We start from the raw sequence: 20,818 nt of genomic DNA, 5'->3' as shown, positions 1-20,818 counted from the left end.
TGTGAGTAGGTGTCCTTGCTAATAATCATATAGCCAGGCGGGGGCGCCATTGTCATTTTTTTGACTTTGCAACATTGTCACATTTCTGTTGGTTTGAAGAAAAGACTATCAAAATAAAGATATTCAGTCTCCGTATACAGTAAATAACATGTGCTTTCTTGGTGTTTAATATCACTCTTACCTTATATAATGAGCAAGAAATCTACTCAAATGTCAGTTATGACATATATTGGGAAAAAGTTATACTGACGCTATTAAACTGGGATCCAATTTAACTGAATTAAATAAATAAAATACAGACTCAAGGTTTGCTGTGTGTCAGGTGGTTTCTGGTAACTTAATAGTAAATTAGTAAATTAATACCGGTTCTAAGACGAGACATTTGGTTAACTATTAATGGTTTCTTCTGTTTATAGTGTTGGTGGCACATTTAACCAGACAAATTTGCAATCTACCCAACTTTAAAAAAAAAAAAAAAAAAAAAAAGTAATAAAACAGGAACATGCTGCCTTACAAGCAACCAGGATTATCTTAAGAACTGCACTCTAATCCAGTTTATATTAAAAAACCTCCACCAACCTCTGTACATCCAACCTACAGGTTAATATAGCCTTGGTTTAATCTTTAAATATTCTGTTACTAATCTCTCTTTGTCTTTGTTTTCCCAACTGTTTGTTTTAATGACTTTATATTATAACACATAATATTACTGTCTTAAAAGTTTTTAATGACCTGAACATTTTAACAAAGCATTTCAAGCCTTTTTTAATGTTTCCTATTCTCAGTCTGTTCTACATGTGTATGCTTTTGTACCATGAAATGCTAGCTATCATAAGCTAGGCAGTAATTACAAATGTTGAATGAATTAAATATTTATACCAAACAATATGATCATTAAATTACCAAATAACAACAGACCATGATTGCACATGTATATATATATATATATATATATATATATATATATATGAATTACAAAATATCAACATTAAACTCTGTGATAAAAACTGAGCTAGACCATAAAGTGATGATAAAAACCGTACCATTCTTTAATTCAGTACAAAAGGTGCCACACAGGCCTCATAGACACACGTAAGAGACTGTTTACACAGGAGCAAAAAAATTTGATTTTTACCCTTTCTCAAGCATAGATAGATAAACAGACGGACTGGAGGTCGAACAGAGGAACATACTGAACCCTTAGAAGTTTCTATGGGAAAAAATCTGATCTTTGTGCCTGTGTAAAAGCAACCAAAAAGCCAACATGAGTTATCCTCAGAGGGAAAGAGTACACAATTCTAATGACAGATTTATATTGTGATGACTCTAATATAAATGAAACAAAGTAAAACAATAATATAGTTCCAGAGGATTTTTAATACTATACAATTATTATTAATAATAATGATAATAAAAACAATATTAATAATAAGAGATGAAGAACACAGAAATACATGACTTGTAATTGCTCCCATTTTCCCATTTCAACAGCAACAGTACAACGTTTTATTCAACTTGCTACAAGATGCAAAAGAACTCAACAGAAACCTGGATCACCTACTACATGAAGGTAAAATGAAGTTGTGTTATTAAAGGGGATAATATGATGTGTAAAGAGTGAGATGCTAGCATGTTTGGCCACATTTCAAGGATTCTGTGTGTTTCTTGGGATTTTTCCAGTTATTCCTTAATTTAAAAAAAAAATAAGCACATGATGTGATTTATGCCGTGATACACTACTTTAAATTTAAAAATCAACAACTCTGAAAAGCAATTTGTAATGAATGTATGTGTGTCAATAAAATGTCCAACATGCCAAAATTTAAAACGTCATGGTATTAATTCAATGACCATAGACAATCTTTGAAAAAACTCTGCTTACTTTCAAGAACAAGTAACATATGTGATGGACTCATAATGATGTTGATGATAGTTAAGTTTGATGGAAGTTATCTAAGATTACATAATGATTTCATACTTTAATTTACAGTGTGTTGTGACTTTAAAAAAGGAAGAAAAAAGAAAAAATCTCAGCATTTTTTTTTTTTAATCTTTGATGATTTCTTTACATGGCATACCTGCCGGTCCATTCTTTTGCTATTCTGTTGTATCTGGGAACAGAAAGGGAGAGAGTGCAGTGAGTGGATGACACATATAAGGTAAGATACACATACATTTATCTCCAGGGGGAAAACTGCTATTTTTGCTGCAGTATAAAGACAGGTAAGTAAAGATAAACAGAAACAGCTTAAAGAAAAATAATGTCGAGTTGTATATTGATAATAGTGGTGAATAAAGCGCAAACTGAGCCAGTGTGTGCGCTCACCTGATTTTGTCGTTCTTGTAGGTGTGTGCTATGTCTGGAACTAAGGGGTCGTCTGGGTTGGGATCACAAAGCAGTGAACATATAGACAATAGAACTGCAATGAAAAGGAGTTAAAAAGATCATATTAGCTACCATGTTGATAAAATGTGTATAAAATTAACTCACTACTGATGGATCCACACAGAAAGGGATGATTTTTTAATCAGCAAATACAAGGAGGTGGAAGGGGAGGGTTTCTCTATGAAACTTTACATGCAGAGCAGCTAATAGGGCAAAATCATTTCCCAAAGGAGAAAAGGAAGAAAACACTGTGACATTTCTGGATTGAAAAGTCTTGCGTTTCTTTATTGATCATATTAATATACATGACCATATAGTGTATATTTTGATAATGCTACCATTTTGAGGATGATCCTAATAACGACAGAGGCCTGAAGAAACCAGACGGTTATTTAGGTAAATTAACAATACTAGTTAAATAGAGTCTATTAACGTGAGCTGAAGTTATCCATCCAGGTGTTTAAGACTGTATTCTTTTTTTAAGTAAAGTTGCCAAAACACTGAAAAAAGCAGTTTCCTAATAAAATCAGACACTCTCTGGCAGACATAATAATCAGCCACAGACAAACTGTTGAGCTTTCATTACTTGGCCCCACTACAGCTCCACCTTGTAGTCAAAATAATATATTATAACTCGTTCCCGAAATCCAACATGGTGACAGCCGGTATGCAAAACTTGAGGCTTCAGTAACGTATTTGAGAAACCAACGGGATGTCATGGTGGCTACGTTTATTATTGACAGTCTATGGCTGCACTCACAACCACATCGATGAAGAAATGTTACTATGTTTTGTCAACTATTTCTTTAACTTTGGAGGATAACTGGAGTTCATTTTCACTGTTGCTTTCATGCCTCACAGTTGAAAAAATTTGATACATACTCCAAGTAGGGCACAAGAAACACATATGAAGGTTTCCCCAAAAGAAAATACAGGCTTTAACATTTTTGGAATAAAACTCTAAACACGCAGGTGAATGTGGACTTAAGTGTATTATTAAATTGCTTTTACTTAACACTGAATAAAAACACCACAACTGTTTCTTACATGTAAACCGAAATATCTTTCAATTAGAGTATCACAGGCACACTGTGTCACTTCAAATCTAACTCTGGGAATAATCGAAAATGTTGCCTCTTAAAATATACACAACATTCGAAAGTGATACAAGACTATTATGATGACATAGTGAAGTTAATGCTGCAGTTACACTTGTCAAAATGATAGCAACAATACACCGTAGTTACCTTTAGACACTGTTAGTGCTGGAGACCACTGCGATCGGAGGATATCCAAACAGATGCTCCCATTGCTGTTTATGTTTGGGTGATAAATCTTTGTTGTAAATGCTACCTGTAAAAAAATAAAAACAAATCAAATTCAATTCACAAAAGATGCACTTCCATTGACATGTACTTGTGTTTAGATCTAATCCACAATGTTGCTCTAATGACGATGACAGGACTGACCCTGTTCTAAATGAAGCCTTTTAAATGAATCTATTAATATCAAATGACAAAGTAAAGTGAAGTGCTAATGTGTTCTACTTTTTCTCTGGTGGTTATTTTTTGTGGTATTATTATTATATTTTTAGCTATTTTTTCCCCTAAAATTTAAACCAACATTTATTGATTGCCGCTTCTCAGTTCCCTTTTTGCAAGAAAAGTGTGCAGTGTGCTTTCCAAAATGCTGAGGATTTGAGTTACTAAATCAGCTCTTACCTTTGGTGGCTTGAATGGGTAGTCGGTGGGGAAGTGGATTGTGAGAAAGAAAACTCCTCCTTGGTAAGGACTGTCACCCTGACAGAAAGGCATGTGAAACATTGCTGTCATTTTACAGGGTACTACAGATAAAGAAGCAAAAACTATTAAAACAATAACACCCCTTTTTTCAAGTAAATTCAATGTCAAACTCTGTCACATTATAGTCATACAAGGGGATGCAAAACAAGGAAAAGTAACGCAATCTACCAATCCCTTATCCGAGCTGTGGACTTAAAAGTATATGCAAAAAGAAGGTAAACAACTTTAAGTACCAGTGGCAACTAAGAAACCCTCTTGAATGTAGCACCAGTACAGGAGTCCATATGAGAGGACTGAAAGCTTTAAGTGATGCTGTGATACTCACCGGACCCATTATGGTCGCCTGCCAATGAAACACTAGAAAGAGAGACACAGGAGAATGTAAGCTGTGCACTTCACAGACACAATGTTAACCAGCCACCAGTCTGAAGAAGCTCATGCCTCTGTCACGCTTTCTCTTGCTTAAGAACAAGTGAAGCTAGCTTTACAAGTGTAACAAGCTGATCTCAGTATTACTAGCAACTGCTACTCCCCCTTTTCTGTCACTGGTTTAAAGGAAACCCATCCATTTAACTTCCTTTTTGCTGACATTTTAGCAAAAAGGACATGCGTACCAATCCATTATGGCACACTAAAAATATTTCTCTCTCTGTTTGCCACCTATCAAAAAGTTTGACAGTTGGCATACAGAGTATAAGAATGCAAAACTTAGCAAAATGTCGTAGTGATACATGGATTAACATAGCAACAACTAAAAGCAGAGAATTTCATTGTGGACCCCCAGTCCCTGTTGCATAGGGCTAACACTTGAAATGATGAAGGCACTTGAAAATTACATGGTTAGAAGAAAATGTAAACCAAACTGGTGTTTCATTTTTACCTCTTTACTTAAGATTTAATTGAATACTTTTTAGCCTAAACTACGATTGCCCTTCTTATCAAAGAAAAAATGATGCAACAATCATCTTGAAACTTTGATGGTTCTGTGTCTATATCTAGGACAAAGTGTATTTGTACAAATGTCTTATTTGTTAGGTAAATGTAAATCAATGGGAAAACTGGAACAGTGTGCTTTGAGAAAAACCTGTTTTGTGTATTAAAACCACATATACACCATAAAATGTTTCACAGACTGTGGGACGTTGTGATATGAAATGTGTTTGTGTGTGTACTTACAGTCATCCCCCACTGGTCCAGCAGAGCACTGAGCTGGAGGGTCTTTCTGCAGGTCCTGTAGTTCCTGTTTAACACAGCAAAAAATCGTTTTGTTAGTTATTCGGTAAAAAAGGTCCTGTTTAAATATAAAACAGCTTTTTCACTATAGCAACAACGTGAGTTCACAGTAACCTCTCTTTTGGGGCTTCACCATAGTGACCAATGCTGTAAATATCAACAGAGTTTTGTTTCTGTATTTCACACGTAATTTTATGTTGACCGCACAAGTTTTTACTGGAAAGTAGCCATGTCTGTTGCAATTCCCCACAAGGCATGATATTCCTCAGAGGTTCCAGTAAAAAAGTAGACTGTGAGTTTAGATATATTTTGCCAAACTACTGATTCAACTGTCAGCTTTCATGTAAAAAAAAAAAAAAAAAAGACTGGCTACATTGTGATATTTGCCTTTACCAATTAGCAGACATCCTTTCATGATTTATCGATTGGAAATAACTAACTCCATTAAAACAGCACTTTACCTCCACCCTCCTCTACTGTACTCCTCCCCTACTACGGTTACTTCCTGGTTGGAAAGGAGTGGCGTGAATGAGAAGGGATTTCTAGATCTTTTCTGAAAGCTACACCCATTCAAAAGGGGACACACGAGTTAGCTGAATCGCTTATTACTTCATAATATTATATTTCCTACTTTCCTATAAAAACCAAAGCCTTTCCAAGAAATTGTAGTTGTTAAGAAATACCTGACACTTCCCTGATGTCTATCCACTTCTAATATTACCACTGGCAGCACTCACAAACTTCAAATGGGTTTAACAGTGTGTCTTGTGAAGTAACTTTAATATTAATATTAACAGTATGAAAAGTTAAAGAGGGCTGTCAGAGGTTACAGACAGACATGTAAGATAGAGAACAACGAGCGATAGTGTCAAAAATAGTGACAGGTTGTCATGAAGGCAGCCAGAGTAGTTACAAGCTAACATGGCTATATGCTAGCATGCTAGCACGAAACTTTGACATGTTCATTCACTGCTTTATCTTTTCTAGATGGTGTCAACAAACGTGTTGTTTCCAAAAATGTAAGAAAGTTTACCAGAAGTTGTTTTAAAGCGGTGATGGTGCAAAATACTGTGTTAATAGAAGGTCTGTGTGTAAGGAAATGAATTCTAAGGTTAGCCTCTGCTGGGCCAGCTAGCTACCGTTAGCTGGCAACCGTAGCTAGCTAGTGAAACTTACCTTGTTTATTCTCTTCAGTGCCATGTTGACTGATGCTGTTCGGTCCTTAAATCACTCGACTCGCTCTTTATTAGACTTTTAATATTATTGGGGGCGAATTCACTGACTGTAGTTTATTCCCTGAGTACTTCGACAGCCGGGGGATCTGTTTGTGTTTTTATAAAACCCCTTTTGTTTCCGCCTTCTTGTTTACGGTCACCCTTCCAAAGTGCATCATGGGAAACGCAGTTCGGAATATTTCAACGGTTCGGATAATACCCTACTGTACGTCCATAAAATGAAACTGTCTTCCACTGGTATCAGGGTTATTGTAGTCAACGAAAACTAAGACTACAACTAAAACTAGCCGTGAAAAAATAATGTCGTTAACTGAAATAAAAATAAAAACTACAATTTCCAAAAAAGATAAAACTAAATAAAAAGTACAATGAACAATGCAACACGAGCTGAAACTAAATAGAATTGGTAAAATCTGCTTAGTTTACGTTTTCCACCTCGATTCACACTGTGGTTGCTATGATAGACTGTATTGGTTGCTATACCACTTTGTCCTGCTCTGTTTGACCTCTCGAGAGACACTGGCCTAATAAAAAGGCCTGATGAAAATCCTATTTGCATTCTTTCATCCTAGCCTTTTCAGTTTCTTTAAATAAAGGCTTTGCTCTTACCTGAAAAAACTAACATGAAAACAAAATAAAAACTAAACTAAAACTGGTCAATTCCTCAAAATAAAAATGGAACTACTTATGAACTCAGAAAAACTAACTAAAACTAAACTGAAATCAAAAACCAAAAAGAAAGAATAAAAATAAAAACTAATGAAAATGTCAAAACGATAATTACTCTGACTGGTTTAGTTATTACAATTACTCTGTAACTCGGTTTCTGACTCGTTTGAGACCTATTGGACGGTTATGTACTATATACCTTTTTATTTTTATGTAAATATGTATAAAATTATACTGAAAATCACAAATAAAGAACACGTTGTTTCCCCTTAAAAAATGATGTAACTGGGTAAAAATGGGTAATGTAGCATGGTGTGGATTTTGAGAACATCACCTTAGTTGTTATACAGCAGCATTTATTCTATCTAATTATTATTACATACAAAAGGTACACTGGTATCATTGTATTTATTTCATTTCATTATTTATTTATTTAGGAAATTATTTAAAGCAGGTTCCTGTTCTGCAACACATTAAAGACAGAGCACTATATGATAAACAATCATCAGGAAACAAGACAGCTACAAAACATAAACAGGTACACAGACACTACAGAGGATAAGACTTAAGTTGAGTATCAGCTATTGCAGAGGTGTCCTGTGATCAGATTGCTTTTATTATGTGCACATATAACTTGTGTTCGGTTCTAAAAGCAGAGCAGTGAGCAGTTGTTTTGGATCTCGAAGCTAAATTTAGGAGCTTTCTTGTACTTCTGAATAGTCAAGACATTGGAGTGTAAAAGTGCAGTGCAATGGTGAGTCCAAAGGGAAGGTTGCAATCGATCTTATACCTGCCAATATATAGTCTATCTTTGGTTCAAAGTTTTCCTTTGTGGTGACCAACCAAATTGGGAGATGGTAGGATGTTGTTGGTTCATTTTAGGGGGAATATTTAGAGGGGTTTGATGGCAAATTTAAAACTTTTAAATGTATAAAGTTGGGAAAAGGTAAATCGTTTTTTTTCTGGAGCCAACTAAATCTGCATTTTGTGTGGAATATGCACTGTGGTTGTGACCATTACATATTGCATACTTACTGTTAATTCAGGCCTGATTCAGTTCCTCTGCTACTGTTTTGCATTATTGTTGGTGACACAAAATTGAAGGAAGTTAGTAAATTATTTTCCCAATAATCCTCTAAATTGCTAATAGGTGTGAGTGTGAATTGACTGTGTCTAGAGTCATATCAGTGTTTCCTCTGGCTCAACTGAAAATCAGTTCTATAAACCTCCTCATTCAGTGAATGCCAGTCAAAAAACGTTTTAGCCTATAAAGAATTGTAAGGAAAGACATTTTACCTGATTCACCACATGGCAAACTTTTATTTCTTCTTACTTCTTAGTTACAAACCTCCAGGACTATTTTAAAAATACATTTCTCCATCTTGATAATATAATATATGGTGATACACTCTCCTTATATAATACAAGCTAATCTTGTGACCAATCAGATAGTTCTACTACAGTTTATACATTATGTAAATCAGATTTTGGCCTACAGCATACACTCTATAATTATGTTGTTATGAGCAAGATAACAACACTTAATTTTACTGTAAACAAAGCTGCAATCTGTTTCCCAATCCCACAATTTGTGTTTATGGGACTTTATGGGAGTGATAGCACAAACTTCCAAACAGATAAGTGTAATTGTCGGCGCCATTAGGGACGCTGACTCATCTGGAAATTTACCCTGGCGTGGTTACTTGATGTCAGACCCTCAGATAATTTTAAGCACCTTTAAGTGCATATAACACTATGAAACTAGAACTGTTTTTTTGTTGTTTTTTTTTACAGTAAATCTTATTGATTGGAATAGAGCCTATATCCTGTTTAATTTGGTGTGGATGATCCCAAAGACCACTGGAAAAGAAGCGTAAACAACGTCTTTTTCGGTGAGCCCATTGTTAATTAGGATCCCTCAGCTGCACAATACCTGTTGGTATTCCTAACGGGATTTCGCCACCATTTGAGGCCAGATAAGCCTTGTTCACGTGCAATGCATGTACCCTCACCAAGCACAAAAATTTGGTCGCACATTAGCAAGGGGCAACCCACAACAAGGGCCAAATTAGCATCCAGTGCTTTATCACCACCCCCCTGCTAAAACTGTCGCAATCACCTTCCACTTGCTTTTTGTTGAAAAATGTAAAAACTGAGATTATTTGATGTACTAAAGCAACATTTTTAGCATGTCTTTTTTTAGTTTGCACTTTGCCAACCCATGTAGCATAAGTTTCTCCATTTCCAAAATGTTATTTTGACTGCGAATTAGGCTATCATTAGGCTACATCTATTCCAATTCCAAACATTTACACATAAAAACAAGGCATTCATCCTTAAGGCAAAGCCCCCCCCGCCATTGGATTAGCCCATGCGATAATGAGTCTATGGTTGTCATGAGTTACGGTTCCACCAAAAGTACCCAGAACTTTTCATGAAACTAAAAGTTTAATTCAGCCTCATATACATTTGAAAAATACTATATTTAGCAGGGACTTTAGGGGGTTAAAGAAAGCCCAACATGGAAACACACTGAGTTCCTAAAAGATTCCTAGTCCCTGGGGAAAGTTCCTGCATTGAAAATGTGGCTATTGATCTTGCTACCAAAACAGTGGACATTTGATTTGTCAAACGAAGAAGAATCTACTAGCATCGATAAAAGCCCCTTTGCATTCAATTTCCTTAGATCAGAGTGTACATTTTCACATATTATAGCTCGAAAGCTAATGTGTGATCAATAACATTGATTATCTTGTGCTGTATTTTGTATTCTGAGTCACCTGAGTCACCACATGTGACCTTCCTGGGTCACATGTGGTACTGAACAGTCAATAGTAATATTATTAAATGAACCTTTGCTTGACATGAAGGACATTTAACTTTAATGTGCAGTCTTTAAATCCTAAAATAATTTGCAACATCCCTGACACAGACATCATCTGCAGTCAAAACATTTTCTCTTCAGTGAGAGCAAGAGACTTACATTATATTGCTGCTGGTAATAAACCTAAACCTAACCTTTAGATCTTTTACTTCTAGTTTGTCATCTTCACATTTGGGGCGACACAGTATCGTTGGTTCATGAGATAATGTGCTCAGAATGTAGGTTTACCAAACATATTCAGACCATCTTTCCTTCTCAGAATAATTTAAACACAGAATATTAGAATTATTATTAAAAAGCTGATACATCAGATATATGATATATCAGCTTTTTAATAATAATTCTCAAATTCTCAATCACAAATTCTCAATCACAATCACAAATTCACTTCACTAATCCAGGACCCTGACGACTGAAATAACTAAAAAGATGTATGAGAGAGAGGGGCACGATAAATCTCTAAATATCTCTTTCTTAATGCAATCAATAAACTGACTGCAAATGTACAGTAAATCAATCAAGGCAAGAGTTCTGCCGTAAAGATATTCAGGTACATTTTGCGACAGTCATGGCAACTGTCGCAAACGAGTGGGAGGCTTTGGGCGCTGTTCGTTACGTAGAGAGACAGCCGCCTACACTGACCTGGATATTATGGCTGAGCAGGACACTACCGACCTGTTTTAATATCATGGATTATGGGACCTCAGTGTATCGTATATGTGCTCATCTCTAACCGTTAGGACTGCGTCTTCAATGTGATAGTAGGGCAAACGCGAGGTCCCTGTGGTCTGAACTGTGACGAGAGGAAGGGGCTTGCTTAGCAGTTTATGTATCGATAAGTAACAAATCAAAACCTGGACTGAATAGCATATTTGTGCAATTTAGCGACTTTCGGGTCTCGGTTCGCCTCGCCTGCTTCTGTGATTACTCAGTGGACTTGGATATCAGTCCTGAGTGGGTCGTAACATCACCATTACTCAGAGACATCAGTATTTACTTCTCTGAAGTGAGGAAGTGGAGCTGCGTCAGGCTAACTCAACCCAGATACAGATGAAACAGGAAACTGGGTTATTTCGCCTTCAAAATAAAGGCGCTAAATATATTCGTTTGTTTTCTAATGATGACATTTTGGATTTGAAAAAAAACATAACCTAGAACGATTCGACTGAAGACTTGATATTAGCGGCGAGAGTCTCCGTCTCTATTAATATCGCTGAACTCTGCAGTAGCGAGCAGTCTCCATTCGTTTTATTGTGAAAGAACTGAGCGGAAGTCGTGCTCGAGTCGTGCGGTAGTGACACTGGTTGTGAGAGGGATGTGGCCAGGATGTATTTATGCTGCTGTTCAAGATATGAAAATCATTGAATTAGCGCTGCTCCGGGAGCCCTGCTTCACCAAGGGACACGGCAGGGGTGACGACCGTGTTGCTATCTCTCAGTGCGGTTGCTGTCGGTGGTCGAAAACGGTGAGCACGACCAAGGCTGCTGCTGCTGCGCTGGTTTGGTCTGGACTGGATCATTTCCATGAAGGCTTCTCAACCTCACGCTCAAACAATTTGTGTGCGGGGCTGTACTCTGTGCTTAGTTACGTAATAAAAGTATGTGAATCTATACGGTCACATTGTTGACTTTTTATTTTTTTTCTTGTACAAAGACTTTGTGTTTTCCCTTTATTTTTTATTTTTTACACATGTCAACAACTCAGCGTCAAGTGATGATGGAGTCCTCTCTAGCCATCGGTAGACTCGAGTTGACCCCTAGTTCAGCCGCTGTCGGGGTCAACCTGACCCCGCGGATGTCCAGCGGGCCCCCAGCGAAAGAGAAGTGCGGTCAGCGGCCGCTGGGGCCACAAGGCCAGGCTCACCTGAACGGCTGCGTCCCGCTGTCACATCAGGTGGCAGGTCACAAGTATGGAGTGGATAAAGTGGGTAAGCACAGTTTTCTTTTTCTTCCTAAATTATAACAGATTAATAAACGTTGTAACAGTAAAAACACAAACATAGAAATACAACTGTCACACACTACAACGAAAAGGTGACAATATCCAGTTAATATGCATTGCAGACATCCAAACAGGTACGGTTTTAAGATTTCTGTTCAAAATTAGAAGCAATGAAATGCATAAAGATAACTATCTTATAAATCCTTTAAAATTGATCTTGAAATTACAACCTCTGTCAGTCTCTTTACTTACATTTTGATTAACACCTGTCATTTTAATATTGCTCTTCACTGCTATATGTGACTGAGAACATTATATGAATTGTCTGGGACTATATGTAACCCACCAAGCAGTTTGTTTTGAATATAAACAGCACTTTCTTCACACTGCTAACGTCTGCCACCCATGGCGTATTATTGGAAAAAGCTAGTGGGAGGAACAATTACCACAAAAGTAAAAGATGTGGTCTTATTAAGTGTTTTTTTCCCTCTGCTGTACGGTGCATCCCTAAGCAAAGTTGAAAACAGCCTAGCTGCCGAACCAGGTAGCCTAAACGAGCTGTCAATAAAATAGGTAGGCTAGATTTTGTAATAGAAGTTTGGCATGGTGATTTTTGTCCCGGTTCCATGGTCTCTCTTTAGTCTTCATGCATACAGGACGCCTGACATTATCAAAGCTCCCATTGTGTATTATCAGCCGAGGTGTTTAGCTGATTTGATTGTGCAGGATACAGTCAGCAGCTGGTGTTAGTTACGGTACCTGCTAAGTGATCAGTCAGTCATCTTGATAAACATCCTGGAAAATGTATCTTTATGTTTTGGAAAAGACAGAGTGGACAGCATGCAGGCAGCCATGATTCTGCCAGGACAAACCTGCCCATCCACCGAAGTGATTGGCTGAAGTGCTCCTGTTTGACCTCAGATGATGCTGCCTAGGGGTTTAGCCTATGGCTCACTGATGAAAGCCTTTGCATTTGCAGTATATAGTATTTTTATGGACTGGGTGTCCGGTGCGACATTCGCAGAAAAACTTACAAGCGGTGCCCAGTTAGTGACGCATTTTCCATCACCCAGCAGTGATTGGTCTGCCAGAGAGGGTAGGCGGAGCTAAGCAGCTGCTTTTCCGGTTTTTCCAGCAAGTTTTGCAAGTAAACAGTAATCTACTATGGCTGAACAAACAAAGAAAAGATCGATGACTACAGATACAACTTCCAAAATAAGTGAGAATCCAAAGAAAAAGAAACAAATTTGACGCTCAGTCTGGTCATGTGGGACGTATGCGCCCGCAATTTCTTATTATACCCAAATAGAAAAACTGAGAACTTCGAGATTATGTCTTTTAACGTTGATCATTAAAACTGGTAAAACTCTGAAAAAGGCAGTTTGATTTTATGATGTGAGCTCAGGTTTTAGGTTAGGATTCCTTATGGTTTGTTGTTTACAAGGTGTACTAGAGAACTGTGTACTAGAACCAAAATTATCTGCAAACGTGTCCTTCTGAAAAACAGACTAACCTGGTGATTAAGACGTGCAAAATCCTTGAATAACATTCATTTTTGGTTACCCAAAGCCCAAAATGACTCCTCAAATGTCTTGTTTTGTTCAAGATTCTGTTTATTGTCACAGAGGAGGAGGGAAATCAGAAAATATTCACATTTAAAAATTGTAATTAGAGAATTTTCCTAAGTACACACTGTAACTATCGCCTGGCAGTATTGCATTACAGGACGCTTCTTTCGTTTACTGTTTTTTTCTGTCTGTCATTATATGATTTATGAGCTTCAGAGACCGTTTCTACTAATGAATCATTCCTTAAGCTATTTGTCACACCAGAGACTGTAAAATAATACATCAGGTTCGCTCCTGTCAGTCAGTGCTATTTGATTTTCCTATAACAAGGCACCAGGAACACAGAAATATGAGGCAACAACGTATCACTTTTCTAATAAGTTAATCAATCACACGCTCACAAGGAAGTTAATCAGCATCTCCTTTATAATCAATTTAACATGAGTCACTTTTAAGGAAAATATGCAAATCATAGATGAAGAAATAAGCATTCAGTGAAGCAGTGATACACTATGTTTGACAGTGGTGGGGAAGGATCTTATCTTGGTCTTTCCTTGGGCTTGGTAGTGAACAATCATAGTGAACAATTATTAACACAGGCTACATAGGTTCAAACGAACAGGCAGAGGACAATGTGTATTGACACAGTATTCAGACTCCACAGCAGTGGTAGAACAAGCTCTGGAATCCTGTTCAGCTCGTACTGCTGCTGACTGAGAATGATCCTGCTCGCTCCTCCTCCCACGGCCCTGTTTCCCCCGGCCCTCAGGCTGCTTCTGCACTATAGGTCTTTGTTTGAATGTACGCTGGTGATGTTGAAGTGTGGGCAATCAACAACTGAAACCAAGTGTGGAGGTTTCACCGGCCGTTTACTGTCAAGGATAGTCAGAGCATAGGTAGACATGAACACTTCTAACCAAAGGCCCCACGCAAATAAGCCCCAATTTGGTCGCCAAAATATAAACTTTAAATGTAAAAACAATATAAAATGATGCAGTTTGACTCAACTTAACACAGCCTTCCTTAACTGTGACACTTTAGTAAATAAAGACAGTAACAGGATGTAAATAAATTACTTATTTAAATCAAAAACTCAAGTTCTTTGTAAACACATACTTTATTTCCTTAGTCAATTTAGGGATTGTCAGGATTATATCAAAACTGATATCGATACTTTTACTGTCATCGATGCTTTCAATAATTATATACAAAAATAGAAATGATATGAAAAGATGTGAAGAAATATTAGTGATTTTTTTGTCTGGTATTTTATTATTTTGCAGAAGTTGTAGCTGCTGTCTGACTAACATTGACAATAAGATTATTAAAGATATAATCTTGAAGATTTTCCTTTAAATAAATGTCTGTTAAGTCACTACCTATCACCGAATGAGGTAATACAATGGTGATTCAGCCTATGGCCCGCTGATGAAAGCCTTTGCATTTGAAGTATTATAGGCTGGGTGTCTGTGGCGACATTTGCAGAAAAAATTACAAGCGGCGCCCAGTTAGTTTTCCATCACCCAGCAGTGGTTGGTCTGCCAGAGAGGGTAGGCGGAGCTAAGCAGCTGCTTTTCTGGTTTTTCCAGCAAGGTTTGCAAGTAAACAGTAATCTACTATGGCTGAACAAACAAAGAAAAGATCGATGACTACAGATACAACTTCAAAAATAAGTGAGAATCCAAAGAAAAAGAAACAAATTTGACACTCAGATGAAGGCAAATCAAGAGTTACAACCGGAGCCAACCGTGGACGTCACACATGCAACACTGTCTGGGAAGTCTGCTCTGGCAATTACCATTTATCACTATAGGTGCAGCCACAGAGAACGAAACTGCGATCTACGAGATTATAACTTTAATTAGAAAACTCAAGTTGTTTGTAAACACATACTTTATTTCCTTAGGTAATGTGACTGTCAGGATTAGATCAATACTGATATCGATACTAATACTGCTTACAGATACTCATCAATACTCTTATAGATGCTCTCCATAATTATATACAAAAAATTGAAATGATATGAAAAGATGTGAAAAGATGAAAGTGATTTTTTTCTCTTGTATCTTATTATTTTGCAGAGGCTGTGGCTGCAGCCTGACTAACACTGACAGTGAGATTATTAAGGAACATACATTCAAAGGGGCAAACTCAGCTGTAGTTTTGGCTAAGGTGTGAATTCAACTAAAGCACTATTTGGACAGGAATAGAATTACTCTGGGACCTCTACTAATTATTGTAATTGTGGAGGTAATCTGCGATCTTTATCCTATGCAAGTCAACCATGTCCATAATTTGGACAGTAAAAATGGTCCTGTTTTCTGCTCCTTTTTCTGGTTGAGCATTATGGATGTATTGGCATGTACTGACAGCAATTCAGGAGGCTCTTCTCACTAGACAGCGGAGAGATGCATTCACAGAAAGAAGCTAAAAATCCACCAGAGGAGTGAAATCTCAAAGGCTCTCACGACAGCATGCAGACAAGAACATTTTTCATCTTTTAACAGGCTTACTGGTTACTTTGTGGTAGCCTATTAATAGTAACAGTAGGAAACAATTGTTTTGCTGAGCTTTGATATCATATTTGAGGGATAAAGATGGTAAATTCTAGTAAAATACAGACTTCTTTGGAAAAACCTATGAATTAGAGAGACACAAACACAAGTACTGTTTGCAACATGCCAAAAACAGTAAAAGTATTCAACTTCATTGATGATATGTACAATTTTATATTTAATAATTGCAGGTCATATAATAATGGCAATATTGAACCGTTTTTTTTTCACAAAGATTTTTTTTGGCAGTTTGCCTTTATTGTATTGTGTGTGCGCTTGTGTGATGGAGATAAAAGCACAGGACTGAAAGATGTTCTCTACGATGTGAAACTACCTCCAAATCATGTTACAGTTTAGGTGTCAATCCAATTACATTAAAAATAAATTAAAAATAAAATGTACATTTTCAGCACGTTTTTTAGTAACAAAGTTTTATTATTGTTATATATTCCTGGGCAACCCTTGTCAGTTTCAGAAAACTTGTTTAACAAGCCAGAGAGGGCCCACAGGTTGTGTTAGCACTGTCAAGGAAACCTGTTTGCAAATATATCCATTTGTCTGCTGTTGATATGTGTGTGTTTGTGTCTACAAGACAGAAAGGAGCAGGTTAAAGTCCGGCTGTGTTTCTCAGCAGACCTCACCTGTCAGCTGCTCCCTGTTGATTCTCCACGTTAAAGGCGGGGCAGAACTTTATAAGCGTTTTACCTAAAAAGCTATTTTCAAAATGACTGTCAGACATTTCTGTCTAAACCACCACTGGATGGTTTGTGAGTGATACAAGGTGGAGACTCAGTACCAATACTTTCAGAATGAAGCTGCTAAAACAAAAATACATTTACCGCAGTTGTTGGAATGTTCTTGTAAAACCACACAATGATTGCCTCTGGTTGGAGGCAGGTAAATATTAACACTGTCCTCCAGTAAACTTGAGGTGCGTGGTTTTCTGATACTATACAACTCTTTCCTTTAATATGTGTCATAGTGTACCAGAGCAGTGTATTTATAAGTTAGGATAATATTGTACTTATGAAAGCTGAAATATCTACTGGAAACAACTCCCATGTCTGCAAACACAGCAACACTCACAGTCTTTTACAGAGACTAATTGAGCCCGACCGTAATGGGACTTTTCAGACTAATTCACAGATCACAGACATGACGGCCAGTGTAGGTAATTTTTTTAGATTGCTTTTATTTTGCCTTTATTGATGGACGGCTGAAGAGAGACACGGAATATTGGGAAGACAGTGGGGGATAACATGCAGCAAAGGGAAGAGGGTGGGAGTTGAACCTACAGCTGTTGTATTGAGGTGTGCTGTATGGCCTCTGTATAGGGAGCGCCAGCTCTATCAACTGAGCTTAACCGTTGCCCCTGTAGATAAGTTTTGAGCTTGAATGAAAGTAAATCTTAGGTGGATTTTATACCAATATGACTGTAAATGTACTTAAAAGGCTATAAACAATTTACTTTACTAAAGAGTCAACCAATTCTTGTGTGGACCACCGTCTGCTCAGCTGTGCTGCTGCAGACAGCACTGAGAGTGTTGCAAATTATGAACTGCTCTATGCTGGACAAACTGTCATGACTATTTTTTTTTTTAAATCACCCTAAGCTTTCTTTTCAGCATCAAGTGTTAAAAAAAAGTTTAATATTGCCACATTTTAAAAACTGAGAACGTCAGTAAACATTATCCTAATAAGTCTATGGTGTCAACCGCTATTGTTAGGTCTTCTTCTTCTTGAATGTATCATGATTTTGATTCATACATAATCGTCCCATTCAGAGTCATGTAGATGACAAAGCAGGGTCTGCTTTAGTGCGTGGCCTCACTTTTTAATTTCATGAATTATGGAGGCAGCTCCAAGCTAGGCCTAGCGTTACCTGATAACAGCGTTTGCTAACACCTGCTCCACCATCTCGTGCAAATATGGTGACAACTGGTAAAAGAAATGACGTAGAGGGCCAAAATGTCAAACCAAAGTCGTCACCTTGGCCACATCCTCTCAGTCTATGGTCTCACTCTGGTAGAGAGTTGTCGATATCTGTAGAAAGATGGTCAAAAGTACGAAAGTCAAACAGACTTATCTTGAGACAAATAGATGATTTAACCAATTTGATCAGCAAACGTGAACATCTGTTTACAATTAAATTTAACTATTTACCATTAATGCTATTTTAATGTCTCATGATAATTAAGACATTAGGGATAGACCGATTATCGGGCCGATATTTGGCATTTTGACGCATATCGGCATCGGCCTTTTTTTTTTTTTTTTCAATTTTTTTTTTTTATTATTAATTAATTAATTAATTCATTTTTTTAATCCGACGGCCGATAAGAGATCAATTTAGAACTGGGTTATTTTGGCTCTGATGCACATGCTTAAAGGCATTTAAACAAAGTTAAGTGTTGGAGTTTGTATTATTCAAAATTTTGACGCCAATATTTTCACTTTTACTGCAAATGAATATCGGCTTCAAATATCGGTTATCAGCCTCCTTGACTACTAATAATCAGTATCGGTATCGGCCCTGAAAAAACCATATTGGTCTATCTCTACAAGACATGTGGGTTTTTCATATCTTCCCCTTTTTCAGTGACCTCCATTCTGTCGCTCTTTCACACCATCATTTCATCAGTCAGAAGTGTCTCATCAGATAAGCTGACTGTGTGTGTGTTTGTGTGTGTTACCCAAGTGACACACATGTACCCTGCAGCCTGATAAACTGGCACGCTGTTGGTGAGCTGATATTTTCATTGACTGAGAGACTCCAGCAGACTGTAAGAGCGAACAGGATGTTTAATGATTCACTGAATGTCTCACTGGTTAAGTTTCTGTTGATTCACAACTCTCACCTTAACTGTTTGAATCCACAGAAACGTTTTGCAGCTCACCTTGAGGTTCAACTGTTGAGACCACAACTTTACAGTTCTGGTTTACTCTCAGCAACACTCATAGCTGTGCAAAAGTAACTGTACAGACAGACACAGCAGACAGACATGTTGAGAGAGTATCTGCTGAACAAAGTGGAGCACTTAGCAACTTGAGATCATGACCATTGCCCCACATTAATCATAGTGTTGCTGTGTTACTACCAGTTGCTAAAATAGGCAAATGTTTCCTAACAAGTTCACCATATTATATATGCCTAAAAGTATTTTGTTGCAATAAATAAATTCCTCATTTCTGGCTGTGCTGACAGAGAAACTGAGTTCTGCTGCTCCCAGCAGTGCCTTCATGTCCCAGGATGTATTGGGCGCGAGCAGCCTCTGTTCTGCTCGAAAAAAAACACGCCATTTTACCCACATTGAAGTGGTTTAGCAGGACGTTACACTTTAAGCTCAATGCTCATAGGCTTGCGGTCCAGTAGACTGTAAAATGTTCTAGTAGACTGTAAAAAGGGATCTTTAATTAAGTTGTTCTTGAATATTGCTCTCTGAATTAATAAGCCTTATATCGATAGTGTAAAAAATAGCTTAAAAGGGAGCTCTGCCAAAATGGGAATTCTCATATTAAACCTGAGTCTAAGTGCATCCTGTACAGACACAGACGAAGCACTTAAGCTGCCAATGCTGCTTTGCTGATGTGCTTCCTTTGTGTAGAAGAGCCCGACCAAGATGTTGTTTAACCAATGACATCGCTGATATGGGCCGATCACAGATCTATGTGTGTATGTTTTCAATAGACCCCAATATTACAACTTTTTTACAGTACATATAATGCTTGTGGTGATTTAGAAATGGTGCACTCCATAGTTTACGACACTTTCAGCTCTGTATGCAGCACATGTAGCTGAGCATCACAGCTGAGCCAATCTCGGATCCCATTGGCTATAGTCTGAGATGATATAGCCCCTGGGGAAACCGGTGAATGTCCCGGGCGGTAAGCGACTTCCCGTCAAGACTTCTTTTTCCGCGTGCTGCATTGTTACAGAAAGAGAAACTGTTTTCTTGTGATTTACTTGTTATTAACGGGTCTTACCTTTGCTGAAATTTCAACATCATGATGCAGATTTGTAAGAAGTAAAAAGTGAAGCTTTGTCAGGTCCGTCCTCAAGAGGAGAAGAAAACGTTTAAAATGCTCGTTTGTTGAACGGAGGTCAGATCAATCTGATGCATTCGGGGCAGTTGGGAAATCTGAACGGCCTTCGTGACACAGCGTCCAGGAAATTTATCTCAAGTTAAATTTAAGATCTAGAACAGATTTTTAGCTGTTCGCATGCAGACGTCTGTTTATAGAGATTAATAAGCTAAATCATTGTCAGATGAAGCTGATGGGAGCCGGGATAGCATTACAGCAGATTACCTTCCGCCTGCTTTTGCTGTCCTTGCAGACTGTTTTTCCTGCATACGGCGCAGCCTGCTGATATGTGATTGGTCAATATTACTCGGACTACAAGCGTAGTTCAAACAGAACACTTGCCCTTCTGGAAATCCATGCCCCTGCCTACAGATTCCACATTTCTATGTAGAATCTGTAAATAGAGATTACAGCTAAGCAGACAGTGGTCTGCACTAGAATTGGTTAACAATCTTTAAGACT

The 20,818-nt window shown here is 37.6% G+C and overlaps 2 protein-coding genes across 2 annotated transcripts in view; one reads left to right on the top strand and one right to left on the bottom strand.

Moving 5' to 3' along the window:
* Positions 1-1,025: 1,025 nt before the first annotated feature.
* LOC138593158 (ubiquitin-conjugating enzyme E2 D4-like) lies at positions 1,026-6,782 on the bottom strand. The gene is made up of 7 exons (XM_069664039.1): positions 6,598-6,782; positions 5,365-5,428; positions 4,514-4,545; positions 4,108-4,185; positions 3,634-3,739; positions 2,327-2,420; positions 1,026-2,111 (listed from the first exon to the last, which is right to left on the bottom strand). Exons 1-7 carry the CDS (start codon positions 6,619-6,621, stop codon positions 2,066-2,068), a joined length of 444 nt encoding a protein of 147 aa, XP_069520140.1. The 5' UTR covers positions 6,622-6,782; the 3' UTR covers positions 1,026-2,065.
* Positions 6,783-11,819: 5,037 nt separating this feature from the next.
* ipmkb (inositol polyphosphate multikinase b) overlaps positions 11,820-20,818 on the top strand; it is a 29,678-nt gene continuing 20,679 nt past the window's right edge. The window contains exon 1 of the mRNA XM_069664309.1: positions 11,820-12,136. Within this exon, the coding sequence (XP_069520410.1) occupies positions 11,899-12,136 (238 nt within the window). The 5' untranslated portion in view covers positions 11,820-11,898. The remainder of the gene's footprint in view (positions 12,137-20,818) is intronic.

The sequence above is a fragment of the Semicossyphus pulcher genome, unplaced genomic scaffold (genome assembly GCF_022749685.1).
Source record: "Semicossyphus pulcher isolate SPU_LCO1_2020_fin unplaced genomic scaffold, fSemPul1.0.p SCAF_16, whole genome shotgun sequence".
Taxonomy (NCBI): domain Eukaryota; kingdom Metazoa; phylum Chordata; class Actinopteri; order Labriformes; family Labridae; genus Semicossyphus; species Semicossyphus pulcher.
This window is presented reverse-complemented; position numbering and strand designations above follow the sequence as displayed.